Source organism: Aspergillus viridinutans (assembly GCF_018404265.1).
Source record: "Aspergillus viridinutans IFM 47045 DNA, scaffold_4, whole genome shotgun sequence".
NCBI classification, from domain to species: Eukaryota; Fungi; Ascomycota; class Eurotiomycetes; order Eurotiales; family Aspergillaceae; genus Aspergillus; species Aspergillus viridinutans.
The window spans coordinates 2,566,548-2,581,022 of NW_025091220.1; the positions used below are offsets into that span (position 1 = coordinate 2,566,548).

The window sequence follows — 14,475 nt, forward strand, 5'->3', positions numbered from 1 at the left end:
TGCTCCGTGGATATGAGGCAATAATAATACCAAGATGTTTAATTGAGGTGTTACTTCCTTGCACTTGCTGCTGTGCCTGATGCAAGGTACCCTGCACAGGAAATGAATGTCTATAAGATGTTTATTTTGATAGATATGAGATTGTGATAGAAACCAGACTGCAATACTGGGTTCAAGTGTAGAATTGATGGGTATGAAGTCGACATGTCTATCAAGGGATCCTCTGGATCTTCTGATCATCTCAGACTCTGATGGTGAGCACAGACTATCTAGATTACTACTCGTAAGTCATGAACTAAGGGATTCCTTATTGTCTCTCTTCTCTCTTCTCTTCTGTTCTCTTTTTCTTTTTGTTTACTCTGAACTCTTTCTGCTTCATTCCTCTCTCTCTCTCTCTCTCTCTGTCCCTCCCTCTCTCTCTTTTCATCACACATCGTGCTGTGCACTCGTGCTGGTCCCCCTCCCTCTCTCCCCTCATCCCTTTTCTGTTTTTCCGCTCCTATCCAGCTTTCGTCTCAACCAAAGGAATAATAAACTAAATTACTGCCAAAACCAAAATCGTAAGTCCTCAAGATCATTGATGATTCCGACTCTTGATCTGTTCCACTCTCCGAGCCACCCCCTCTTGCTGCTCTCCAGAACCGTTGTTTCATCTTTTTGCTCCGTACCACCCACAGCTCCGTACTCTCTTATCACTACCAGTACTATTATTATTATTATGACTCTCATAATCCATCTCCTGATTATTCCATTCTTCTTCTCTCTCTTTCCTTGTCGTTCGTTGCTCAGGTAGACCCTTGATTCGACGTATGAGCCTCTGTATCCGTGTCATTATCATTCCTTTTTTGACTCTGTGATCCTATCGTTGTTATTGTAATTTTTACCCCTGAAGCACTGAACTCGGATTGATATTGATACCATCCTGTCCTCCAGGTCGCCATTCCTTCGTTACTCGGTCTTGATTCGACCTGTATTCCATGATCGCATTTGACTCTTAACGTTCAGTCTGCGACTCTTATCACTATCCAACTCGACGGCATCGCTAGACACGTGGAGGACCATCGATTCTATGACCAGCACCCACGTTCGTTTCGTCGCCAACCCACCTGTCAATTGGACGACTCGCTAGTCCCCGACCATGAGATAGCACTCTGGCAGTCACCTTCGTTTCCCTGGTTCCGTCGATTCGTCCTTCTTCCCTACCTCTGACGGCTGGTTATCAACTGATTGTCTTCGGCTGGTCTTCTCGAAGAACTCGACCTTTCTTTCCGCACCGCATTCCCTCATTACCAGAAAATAAAACCAATCTCCAATCGACATGATCGTTCCGAAGCCCCCTGTAAAATTGGAGGGCCATTGTTCGGTCATTCACAACAACACCCTCTACACCTACTCCGCCAATGGATTCGCAGCCATCCCCCTGGAACGCAATGGAACCTGGAGTGAATTGCCCCCGGGAGAGCCGGTCTCCCATGCCGTATGCGTGACGGGCGGAATAGACGGTAAGGAAGATCAACAGGCGCTGTACGTGATCGGTGGCACGAGCTCGTCTTCGACTCCTCCAGGGTTGCAGCGATTCGCTTTCGGTTCCCAAAAGTGGACCACGATACAGTCTGCTCAGCGGACGATGCGAAATCGGACGTCCCATGGCGCGGTATATCTGAAATCTTCCTCCATTCTGCTGGTCTACGCGGGCAGTCAGACGGATAGCTCGAACCCTTCGTCCGACACGTTTACTATCAGCACCGTTCCTCCGTATACCCTCGACGCTCATTCCGCAAAGTACCCCACCGCATCACCTGTGCTTCTGCCTTGGAGCGATAGTGAAGCAGCATTGGTAGGTGGTGCGACGACTCCCAAAGAGGTCCATCTGTTCTCGGTCTCGGATGGGTGGCATTCCTCCGGGGCATTCCTCCCTCAGCCTCTGTCCAGCGATGTGAGATGCGCGATACTAAATGGATCAAACGGAAGCAAGGCGCTTGAGTCATTCAACCTGAACGTCTCGCCCAACACCGTGAGTAGCATCGCATTGCTCAATCCTGGTGGTCAGCCCGCGCCTCCTGGTACAGATCTGGGGGCATCGTCCTCGAGGAGAAAAAGGAGAAGGGAGGTTTCTGTGGCCGATTACCCGACATACGATTCAACGTTAGCACCATCTACGACCAGATCGGACTACTCTCTCGCTCAAGGCGATAACGGATTGGTGGTCATTTCCAGCGGCAGTGGTACCGAGTCACTGGCCATCTTCAACCAGACATCCAATAGCTGGGTCAACACAACCAAGCTCTTCTACGGAGACAAATCTTCTCAGCAGATCCTCGCCTCAATCCAAACAACAACAACATCATCCTCGTCTACGCCAACCGCCACCAGCACCAGTTCGGGTATCAGCACGAGCACCGCCGCCAGTGATGATTCATCTGGCTCCAGGGTTGGTACTATCATCGGAGCAACGCTTGGCAGTCTTGTGGGCATTATCCTAATCCTAATCTTAATTCTCTTCTTCCTGCATCGGACGAAGCTGGGCCGCAAGCGTGCTGCCAACCAGGGCCAAGGTTCGGCCAACGACAAGGACCGTCTGAGCTTCCAGGATCAGGGCATGGAACCCTTGACTCGTTCGGCATATCCCATGGCCAAGAGTACAGCTCCGCTCGCGTCCACATCGGTAGACTCGCTCGCCATCTTCTCTGGCAGGGCCGCCGATGAAAAGTCCGGCGGATTCCCGGGCCATGGACCAAAAGCGACGCCGCTCAAGCCGAGTCCCTTGACCGCCGTCCAGTCCAACGGTGACTGGACGCCGTCCAGCACGTACTCGGTCGGTGCAGACAAGGCCGTCGAGGCGCAAGACATAACCCTCAGGGACAAACCGCCCGGCGACCGCACAACGGACGAGGGCTGGGGCATGTACTTCCAAGACAACAACGGCACCAATACCAACCTAGCGAACACACCGTCCGTCGCGGCCCCTCGATCCGATGCAGAGGATCGAATCAGCGCCTGGCCCGGAGCGCCCCTTCCTCAGTTGAACTTTGGCTTTCTGGACGAACCCAAGCCGCTCGGCCGGGTGGTCACCGGCAGCCCCACGACGGAGGACGGCCCCAGGATCCGCCAGATGCTGAAGCGCGCTGAGTCGCAGTCCGCTCGCATCTCCAGTGCCAGCTCCCTGAGCGCCGCGTCAGACACGGATTACGATCACGACCATGACCGCCGCGACGGCGCCTCGAGCGGTCCCGCCCCGGATCCGCAGTGGCTCGGCGCCCCGCACCATAGCTGGATCGGCCGTCCGCCCAGCAGCACCTACAGCCGCGGTTTCTACAACCCCAGCGGCCGCGAACGTGACACCATCAACACGCGCGGCTCGAGCATCTTGATCCCAGATGCGCTTGAGCCCTTGCCAACCACACCATTTCCAGGTGCACCTGCGCCCGCGAACTCGCGCAGGAACCCAAACTCGGATCTGAGCTGGCTGAACCTCAACGCCGATCGATAGTTTAGCTCCCGCTACCATGTCTGTTCATCTAGCATCAAGCATAGTATCAGCATCAAGCGTCGTCACCTGCATTTGATTTGATCAGGCTTCTGCAAGAGAGCGAGCGTTGAAGCGTTCCCGTCTGACTGTTTGTTCTACTAATTCCCACCATATCTGTTATTTGTCTGTCTGTCTACGTATCTATCTACCCGTCCTCGTGTTAAAAGGGCATCTGGAAGGCGTGGTGTTTGTGTTTGTATATTGATTGGATTCCATCCCTCTGTATCTCTCTCCCTCTTCTATCTCTTTTCGTCTCCGTCTTTGTCTTGTCACTGGCTCGGACTGTACATAGACTTTTTTGGTCTTGCTTCTTTATGTTGATCAAGGGTTCCATCGGTATTGATACCGATCACAACCCCGTCTGTCTGAATGGATCAAATGCCATATGCATCGTGGACTGATGCCATGTCACAATTATCTATTTCCTTCGCTGGCACGTTTGTCAAAACTAAAACTAAAGGGGTAATTGTAATTTTCTGCGGAGAGAAATGGTCATTCTAGTCCCGATACACAAACGCTGAGAAAAACAGATTGAAGAAGAAGAGCGCAAAGCAAACCCGAAAGTCGTCAAGTCGTGATACGTGTACGGTATCGTGTCATAGTCATCATCATGGCATATCATCCAAACGCTGGAAACCTGCCCAAACTCGCATCAACTCCAGTACGAAGACCGGTATCTCATATCCGCCCCGACACTCGGCGATCGCACCTTCCCAGCATGTGACCGCAAGTATCCCGAAGAACTGGCATTCTCCTCGATCTCGTCCGGGTAGACCGTGCGCCAGGAGGGCAAGGGCAAGGGCGGGCCGGCGGCACTCTGGCTCTTACTGCGCTGGCGCTGCTGACGCTTTTGGTGATGTTCCTTGCTTTTTTTCTTGAACTCGGCTCGTTCCCTGCGCTTCTCGTCGGCTTCCTTCCACTCAGCGATGGCGCCTTTAATACCCAGAGCGGAGAGGCCGATGCTGGCGGCGTCGGCGAGGTTGCCTTTGGTCCGGCGCCGGCGGGCCTCCTCGGGTGACATCTCGCCCTCCTTCACCATCCGCATGCGCTGCTTGCGCTTCTCCATGTTCTTGTGCAGCCCGTGTGCCGCGTGGACCGTCGCTATGGTGGCTAGACCTGCCGTCATTAGGGCCTGCTGGCTGAGCTTCTTGCGCTGCTTTTTCTCATCGGAACTGTCTCCCAGGTCAGAAGATGATTCACTGTCCGAGGTGGAGTGGTGGTGGCGGCCGTCTTCAGCATATGAGCCCCTCGCTCCAGACGTAGTGGTGATGGCAGAACTTGGTGGTTGCGTGGCATAAACAGAACGAGGTCGACCTACATCTCTGGAGGGCCTGGCCCGTCTAGACCCAGGCTCACTATCCCGATCGCTGTCCGAGTAGTCATCGTAGCGTGAGGACTGCCCACGATGTCTTCCTCGCCGGTCATCCTTGTCCTTGTCCCCCAGCCCCAGCGCTTCCATGCCTCGGTTAATGTAGTCCGTCACGCTCTTGCTCCGCTTGCGCGAGCGATGGCGCCGCGGTGAGTCGCTATCATCGTAGCTGTCGCGTGAGCTGGACCGGCCCCGATGACGGGACCGGGAGCGGGACTTGAAGCGGTCGTAGGCCTCCTTGCCGACTGCAGCTAGAGCGCCCGTGGCGGCAAGGTTCTTGAGCTTGCTGTCGCTGTCGGAGCGGCGACCGCGGGATTTGGATCTCGACTTTGACCGTGGTCCATTCACGAAATGGTTGGCCGCCAGCCCCGCAAGCGTAGACTCGACGATGTGACGCTTCGAGTGCTTGTTTGGGTCACGATCGACCAGCCCATCTGTACCCGCGGCGGTAATTGCAGCCGTGAGGATCCGTTTGCCTTTCTCGCCTGTCCACTCGCCGGGTTCCTTGCGAACACGGAAGGCCTCGACAGCTCCCGCGGTCAGCGCAGCCCGGACAGCCTGAGCCATGCGCTGCTCGCTCTTGTCGCGACGGTTACCGTCTCTGCTGCGAGAGCGCGAGGGAGAGTACGAGTGTGACCGGCCATGGTGACCATGAGCACGACCACGGCTATGATCACGGTTTCTGGAAGCCGAGGACGCCGCAGCGCCCAGACCAAGAGCGCCCAGGGCCTGCTCGGAAAAGGACTTGCGCCGTCTACGGTGCGGAGAGCGACTGCTTGATGAAGAACGGGAGTATTTGTGGCGGTCGACTACATTCGTCAGCACTCATATCACCTGGTATCTTTTTCCCGTCCATCAACTCCCCATCTAGAGTTCCCGTAGGCAATACATACGTCTATCGCCGTCATGCCTCGAACGACGCTCATGGCGGGGTCGATACGAGTAATCTGACTCCTCATAATAGGCTCTCCTCCTGCCGTTCAGCGAATGGGATCTGCGCACACCCTCCTGCGCGGTAGCTACTCGAGACCGTCTCGGGTTCGGGGGGTGCCCATAACCGTATTCGTAGCCATAATCGCTGGGGGGATAATGACGGGGCAGGTCATCCAGGGATTCGTTGCTTCCGTCGCGACGACGGACAAGATCCGTTGGGGCCCGACTGCGGGGATCGGTATAGTAGTAGGGGTTTTCCTCGTAGCTGGGGGGTCCCGGCCGGGCGTATCGATCGCGGGCGGGGTGGTAGTGACGATCGTCGTAGTAGGCCATTGTCAGCAGTGGTAGCACTAGCTGGTATGGAGCAGTTGAATCTAAACGCGATGAAGACGGTGCATATGGATGAGAAAAGGATGAAATAAGATGAAGATAGGATGAGAGGAGGAGATGGAAAGAAAGGTGGCCAGACTAGATGAAAGGTAAAGATAAAGAAAGCAACTTAACACCCAAAGGGCCAAAGCGGGGGGCAAAACAAGCGGGCTGAAAGGAAGCGCCGGTGACGTATCTGGATGGAGCTGGTGAAACTCGAGTCGAATGAGAATGGTTTCACTGATACTTGTCCACTATTTGCCGCCCTCTCGAGGCGGTGCTACAAATGATTGTGGCATGATGTGTCTTCAATCTGTCGTTCTTCTGTGGCTCATCATCTTCTTTTTTCTCTAGGCCTCAGGCACTCGCTAGAAGCTGTCCACTCACTCAGGTATCCATCAGGCATCTGTTGACAAGGACTGGGCATCAAATTAGCTAATCAGGCATTCAGGCGCACCTACGTCATGCTGCGTTGCAGAGTCTGAGAGCATGGATAGAGAGGTCACATCAGCCACATTTACAGGTTATTATTATTATCTAGTATCACTATCTATATTCATGTAGTCTCAGGGTTTCTCCGGCTCCATCTCTGGATCCATCGGTTCCTGTTTCCAGAAGCCCTAGTACCGTGGTTCCAGTGCCCTAAGCTTTTGTTCTCTATACTGAATCACTGATACATACTATTCCCCTAATCCGGAAAACCAAAACCTCAGCAGCGCGCTTTTTTCTGTCTGTCCCACGAAACTTAATCTCGGTTACTCCGTACTCGACCAAACTATGAGAGCTGCGTTCAAAGGCCATTGTAGGATTTATACGCAGCAAAAGTTCGTATCGGTAATTGAGAATGATATCTCGTATCATTTATGGATGGTAGCTTCCTTTTGCTAACCATCATCAATCAATATAAAGAGTACTGTACATGGCGGCAAACGCCCTTCATGGACATCCTCAGACAACGAGGTCATGGTATGCACGCAGAATGAAAAGACATATGGAGAAATATGAAAAAAAAAAAAAAAAAGCTGAAAAACCGGTCGCACAATTCCAAATATGAACAACAGGCAATTCAATCGGGAAATCATGCAGGAAGATAATACATGGTATATACAAGCCATTCCACCCAATCGAAATCCGTAGAGATACTTCTAACCCTCTTTTCCGTCTTGTCCCAGACGGTAGAGGTCAAAAGATTCTGAGCTGAAGAAATGTGCCAAAGAAAGCGTGCTGCACAGCCGCTACCGTTTGCGCCTCTTTGATATAAACGCCGAGACTCCAAAGGAATCAAAAGCCGGACCGACAGGGGAGTTGTACTCCTGAATAAAAGAAATTTTGGATAGAATATGTGGCATCCCCCGTGTCCTTTGCCTTACAACATTTCTCATGAATTCTCTTTCATTTCTTTTCAACTCATGTTCACCTGAGGCATCGCTTCTCATTATCAACTCATACAGAGTATTCACCTCAGTAAGGCGAATGCCGACGTTGGCTTCCGCTAGACGTCGTCATATTCATGGTACTCGTGCTGCGGTGATAGACAGTCCCATCCGTCTGCGACTGACTCGTCGACCGCGAATGGCTATATGGTGGGCTGGTTCGCCCGGTTGCCCACCGGCTGCTGGCAGCCTCGCCGTCGCGGTCGCCTGTTCCCGAAGGCATATCTTCTGAATGGGTGCGGTGAGTTCGGATATGTTGTTTCATGTTATCCTTCCGAGTAAAGGCCTTGTTGCATATGGGGCAATGCACACTCTTCTCTCCCGTGTGTTTCTTGCCGTGGCGTGCGGCGTGGCCCGAAGTGGTGAAAGTCGCTGAACATCCATGGCTGGCCGCGAATGGACAAGGATATTTGTTCTTTCTGGCCCCTTTGGCTCCCGCTGCGTCTTTCGATCCGCCAATGGATCGCGGCGGGGATGGGGGGTCAGAGACCGAGTTGCCGCTCAGACGCTTCTCGGCGGGTGCAATCGTGGGAGGGGGGTAAGCGTACGGATCTTGTCGGCCAGAGCGATAGTAACTGACCGCGCTGTTCTGACTGATGTAATCGTAGGAAGAGCAATCAGAGGATCCAGGCGACGCGGGCTGCATCGCTTCCGAAACCGGGTCAAATGGTTGTCGATTTACCCTGCCAGGAGATCGTGCAGTCAACTCTGTGTGGGGAGATCCATAGCTGTAGTCGGGTAACAGAGTTCGTGGCTGCTGTTCTGACTGATAGGAGTATGATGAAGAGGTGGATGGCTGTCTGGAGATCCCAGGGCTTGATCGAACTGCAAATGATGGATGGTCATCATTGTTCAAGATGGAAACGAAGCTGGACTTGCAACTGGCCATCTCGTGACCCAGCAGTCTTACTGACTGCACCTGAATTAAAGGATGACGGGTTAGCTCTCCGTTTTGGCTTCTTGTCTGTTGTTAACCCTCAGTCCATCCTTGATCTCCCCCGGCTTGCTTTCTTCCCCCGTTCTTTCTTGTTTCCATGAACAAGTTCAAGACTGTGTGACTGAGGCCGTAAAAGACCTCCCGTCCATCCCAAATGAAAATGCTCAAAGAAGGAAAAGAGGAAGAAAACAAAATAAGGGAAGAAGCGCACGGGGAACCGTCAAAGAAGAAGAATCTCGGGATTAAAGGAAGACAGACGAACCAGCTGTATTTGAATATGTTTGTTCTTTCGCTCGTGTAACACGACCAGATCTGCAGAGAAAGCAATTGATTGCGCGGATCGAACCGCAGCAGCCTGACAAGTACACTAAGGCGTCTCTGCCTTACGGTCTGGCCTGTCTTGACGCTGCTGGATTCCCGGATGGATATTACACAGCCCTTTTGATCGTAAGAAGAGCCAAGGGCCAAGAACGACCCACCGCCAACCGATAATAGTCAGTATGGAGCAGTTATCGCAGAGCAAATCCCCCTGTTCTCTTGGCAAAAAGAAATCGATCGTTGGAGCGTTGCGATGCCCTTGACAGAGGTTTCAAACTGGCCCGGTCGTACCGCTCGCCTTATGCACCAGACAGAGAACTCGAACTGGAAATGCGTGAAGCAGGATTCTTGCCACAATCTTCAGGACAATCTTTCAGAAAAGTGCGAGGCGAGAAAAATTCCGATGCCAGAAAATAGTAGAGCCCAATGGTCTATTTCATGTGCGATAATGAATTTAGCGGTAGTTGAGATGGCCACCAAATGATGGCAGAATCGATGAAGACAGCAGACTGGACGGCCGATAGACCTATCGATGAGGAACTAGTCCGGCAACTTCTTGGTAAAAGGAGGAGAGATGAGATATCAATGATGGACGGTATATGCGGGAGTGATTATAGAGGAGGGGGAACGGAAGAGTCGGATTAGGAAAGAAAAAAAAAGAGTGTAGAGGGGTTAGAGAAGCGGAAATCAGCTTGATGATAGGAGAAAAGGTGATGAATGACAGGAAGTCAGGAGAAGGGGGAGATGGAGCAGAGAGAGCAAAATATGAAGCCAAAGAGTATTAAAAGATGAAGAAGAAGAAGAAGACGACGACAACGGCAACGACGACGGCGACGACGACGAAGACTGACTACAGAAGTTACCAGGAGCATCTTGAAACCCGTCCAGGGTCTTCGGAGGAGCTCTGGCCATGCTGAAAGTCAGTGAGCGATGGATAAACTAGTGGCTTGGTGGGTTTGAGTAAAAGAATACAAGAATCCACAGCACTAGTGGAGGGAGTGGAGAAAAAATAGGCATCTTCATTTGTAGAATACTAAGTAAGATAGAATACCCAATAATCAATTCAGATGGAAACAATAGATGGATGTTGATTATTTTGATATGTAGACAAATAGATGGTCTTAGGTCAGCCTTTGTTTGGACAAGTAAAGTATGGCCTTACCCCTATTACAAGCACATATACCAGTGGTACAGAGTGAAGTAAATTTGCCAAGGTACGGCAATAAAGTCAGTGTCTATCTCATTGTATATTCTCTGATATCTGAAAAGTAATGCTACTTTTTTTGAAAGTGCGAAATATGCATACGCATTGTCAAGGAGTTCTAGGAAGATTACGCCGTGGCCCATGGCATAATGTGGCTCAGGTATCTCCGAAGTACATCCAGAACTTGGGCACACTACCTAGTTGGCTGATGTTGGGGTCCGGTAACAACTAACAGAAAGTTATGGAGCTCACCAAGAGAGCAGCCACAGTATTGTGGGTGGGTGAGCTTTAGTCTACGGGGGTCAATTGCTCCGCTGACTACGCCAGAGGGGTTTTGTTAGGTACTTGTACTCTCTGGTACATGTTTAATCTGATAATCTACCTTACCTACAACAGACCGCAGGCAGCAAACAATAGTACCATGATGCTGGATGAAGGGGAAAATATAGGTACGAGTATCAAAATATGATTTGTTCTGATAGGTACCTAATCCTTCGTCGTAGGAATACTTTACCACCTATGTAAAGGCAGACTGTAGACCCTTCATCTGCAGGACCCTCAGAACCCCGTTCCAACCAGACTTATCACTCCACCATCATTGGCTGCGCCCCTGGCTGATACGTGTGCCTGTCGTCAGCCAGGAAGGCTACCTTAGCAAAGGAGTAAATAAATATATTAATACTGTAGATATTATTTTCAGCAAACAGGATGATATTGGAAGTAGGGGATTGGCTCCCGGTTAGGTCGGCTGTAGTGCCGTTGATGTGGTATCATTGTGGTGTCTTGTGGATGTGACTAAAAACTTCCAAAAGTCCCTGCTCCTAGTAGAAGCGACTATACTCAAGAGTGATTAGGGTAGGCTGGCATAAATGAAGGGGGAGGAATGGATTGTTGGCGTCTTTAGCATTCATAAACATAGAGTCTGGAGTCTTGGGTGCAGAGTGGTACCTTAATACACAGATACTGTAATCTTCCGGGAGGAAATTTCTGCATGTAAATAAAGAAACTCAAGAGGCAGAAACTCAAATACTGAGTATCTTCTTACCAACTTCCCGCATGAGCATACGGGAAACCTTAAGAAGTAAAATATTGGGTCTACCAAAAACAAGTACATAGGTATTATTCTTGGGGTTTATTCCATTATTTACTGCCTAGGTCAGCGATGAAAGAGTCCCAAACCCAATACTGTGTTTATCAGATTAAATCTAGGTCAATTGTGCTGATAAGCAGTTTTGGCAGCTCGTGCTGGGAAGAAGGTCCTTTTGCCTATCATGACCAGCCCTGTTCGTTTTCCCTCCACTCCGTACCTGTAAAATATTCCCGGACAAGCTTTTACCCATACAGGTTCCCATCATCCGAAGCCATGCAAATGCGGCGATCAAACAATAATTTGTGCATTGAGTCGTCAGAAATGTAATTATGGGATGATTGGAGGGTTCCTTACTACTCTCACAGCTTCTGAGCTGAAATGACTGTATGTTGATGTAAGTCGGCCCTCATGATCGCCGAGTTTGATTTCTCATCAGATAATCAAGATAGATTATCAAATCCCTCTTTGGGTACTCTTGTCCGCCCGTCTCGGGTTTGACATGGTCGGACGTGCGAAACCCGAGTACGCCTGTATGTAAGTAATGATTACGTCCTGTATGTGGCTGGACTCAACTGTGGATGTATGTATCTCTTTCGTATGAATTGTAGTCTAGGTTGTCAACTTGACTCCGGAGTACTCTGTTTTCTGTCCCCATTTCATTCCATTAGTGTTCTGGAAAACTCGACCATCTTGAGAACATCAAGTAGCTTCGAATTTATTTTCATACCGCTGGTTGGCACCCATAATAGGTTAATTCCTTGTCTACTGGTCAAACTGTCTGACGAATCCAAGAAGCCACAAGCCACAAACGGACCCTGTTTCGGTTAATAGACAACAAAACTCGCTTGATGATAGGTGTGTCCATATCGTGGTCCAGTTTCCCTTTCTGCTAGATGATGATGTCCATGCTGAAGCTCTGTAGAGCTCCTAGATCTAGCCAGTTCCTCTGGACACATGATGAACCGCGCATACGCGTTGTCCACGCTCACTTGATGGTTGAGAAGCCGTCCATAACTCCATTCTAAACAGGAGATAATGAGCTCGGACTTAGATATCATTAATCTCAAACTGGCCTGCCCGGTGTCGCAACTGTTTAGTATTGGGAGATCAGGCCATTCACATTATTGCCGAAAGAATTACTCCACATAATTGCAACATACGCGTCAGGAGGTTAGCAGTTAGGGGAAGCACTTCTGTGAGGCTTCCGCGCCTTACCCATGAAGTGAGATTTGGATATTCTAACTCCTGTAACATGTTGTCATGACTATTTCGACGGAAACAAGTAAAGAGTCATTCACACCAAGCATCCGAGGTATTACTGTCGTCAAGCAGGACCATCCAGCAAAATGCTATTTCTCTTCGGAGCATGGCGCATGTGTCTTTGACTCCTTGGATGTCCCTCTTTTCCCTGGACACCTGTCCCATCTTTCAGAAACGCAAACCGATATCTAGACCAAACCCGAGAATGCCTAATGCATAGCGGCAGGTGACAGATGACAATAACGGCTAAGCTGATGAGGAAATTGACACGTCGTCAAGATTCGACCAAAGCGCTGATCATCATTCGCCGAGAGTCTAGAAACTGCTCATCAACATGACTGATTCCCGCCCTCATAGAGGGGTATATGAGCGATGGTCATCATAAGACGCTGTGCCGACACGCTCAGTGTCTTGGTCGTACATCTTGCGAGCAGCAACTGCGGGGCACTGTAAGGCTGTAAATCACATTCACCTTCTAGAGATGATCCTGAAGCGAGGGAATGGGCAAGCATCGCAGCCGCGTCGAGGGTTACGTATACCACGACTCTGCTCTAACCAGTACGGACAAAGCCACTTTGGATCATGGGGTTGACTAGAGAAGGCTAAACCGAGCTACGTAGTCCCTACAGTAGTTTGGTGCTGTCTAATGTTGCTCTAGGTGTTTCCGGTTTTCACAGTGCCCCTAACTACCACCGACTACTCTACTGTCTACGGAGTAGATCCAGACGAGATGAAGGACCCTAGCTGTGCTGCACTGATTAGTGAGGTAGCTCATCGTCTCCTCGACAAACGCACTACCAGATACAGTTAAACATTGTTGACTCTTGTCCAGTAACACGGATACCACAAGTGCCGACGCCGAGGGCTTACCTCGCACCCGTCGTATTCGTATCCGGTCAGCTACTCCACCAGCCGATCATCCTACGGTAAGACATTTCCTATGAGGCTATGACCGATTTACAGAACACACCTAGCTGATGCAGCCCAGAACAACCCAAGTATCATCCTCCTGATCCTGGTGGACGGCTCCCGTTCCATCTACACCCAAAGATTCCCCACCGTTCCCAATAATCCTATGCTGCCAACCTCAGTCGAGTCCTGATCGCGATTATTTGTCAGACTTGTCTGGCTGATGAAACACTAAAACCCTCGTCATACATCCGTCGTGGACGGTCAACAGGGTCTGCAAATCCAACCGCAAGTGTATACTGAGCTGTAGCCCATGCCAATTAGAAGCAGCATCTAAGTCATCGCCGACTTCGGCTTAGATACTGGCTGGCTTGGTCGTACTGCCAGGCTACCCTGCCGAAATGCTGACCCTGTCTCAGTTCACAGCCCTAAAATTAGCCCAAGGGCCAATCAAGGGACCGCCAACAAGCGCCGGATCAGAGGCTTACAGTTACAAGTGGTTAGAACTACTCCGTAGAAATCCCGTGAAAGCATTTGCAGTACGGAGTAGGGTAGTTCTATTTTTTTCCTTTTCGGACCCTTGGAGATACCCAATAATGCTTGATGGACACTCTCTTTTAGATTTCAGTGGCGCTTTGCATACGTAGGCATTTGCGCCTCTTTTTCAACTGATTGCACTGCCACTTGCAGTAAGCCGGGCATCAGGCCAGCCGTGTGGATATAGGGTTCGAGAGGTGTTTATCTCCGGAGTCATCTACTGGATTTTAAACAAGGGTCCTTATCTAGTCCTTGGCAGGATCAGCTTGCCACTACCACATAGAACTACTACCAGGCTACCTACAGCTGCTGCACTACCTTATTTATGCGCATCTGCTACAATTCTGTTGGCCTCGTTTGGACTTGATAGGATGACCATATGCAGTGTAACTAGAATAATCTCAAGGAATTATGAGACATTGACAAGGCAACCAGGCAGTAGAGCGGGAGCCCTGCTGAGATGTGAATCCTGACGATCACAGCATCGGACAAATGCAATCATGCTTCTGCCGAAGGAACAATTGAAACCGCCACGACGGGAAAAAAGAGGCCCAGACCCTGAGAATCGCTTGGATTGAGTTAGCCCG

At 50.5% G+C, this 14,475-nt stretch overlaps 3 protein-coding genes across 3 annotated transcripts; 1 reads left to right on the forward strand and 2 right to left on the reverse strand.

The window, feature by feature from the left end:
• Positions 1-1,318: 1,318 nt before the first annotated feature.
• On the forward strand, positions 1,319-3,490 carry Aspvir_006852 (uncharacterized protein; the record flags this gene model as incomplete). Its single annotated transcript, XM_043270042.1, has 1 exon — positions 1,319-3,490. One exon carries the CDS (start codon positions 1,319-1,321, stop codon positions 3,488-3,490), a length of 2,172 nt encoding a protein of 723 aa, XP_043125977.1.
• Positions 3,491-4,181: 691 nt separating this feature from the next.
• On the reverse strand, positions 4,182-6,164 carry Aspvir_006853 (uncharacterized protein; the record flags this gene model as incomplete). The annotated part of the gene is made up of 2 exons (XM_043270043.1): positions 4,182-5,707; positions 5,792-6,164. The coding sequence occupies 2 exons, from the start codon at positions 6,162-6,164 to the stop codon at positions 4,182-4,184; spliced, it is 1,899 nt and encodes a 632-aa protein (XP_043125978.1).
• Positions 6,165-7,661: 1,497 nt separating this feature from the next.
• Aspvir_006854 (C2H2-type zinc finger protein) lies at positions 7,662-8,522 on the reverse strand (the record flags this gene model as incomplete). The annotated part of the gene is made up of 1 exon (XM_043270044.1): positions 7,662-8,522. One exon carries the CDS (start codon positions 8,520-8,522, stop codon positions 7,662-7,664), a length of 861 nt encoding a protein of 286 aa, XP_043125979.1.
• Between the last annotated feature and the right edge of the window lie 5,953 nt (positions 8,523-14,475).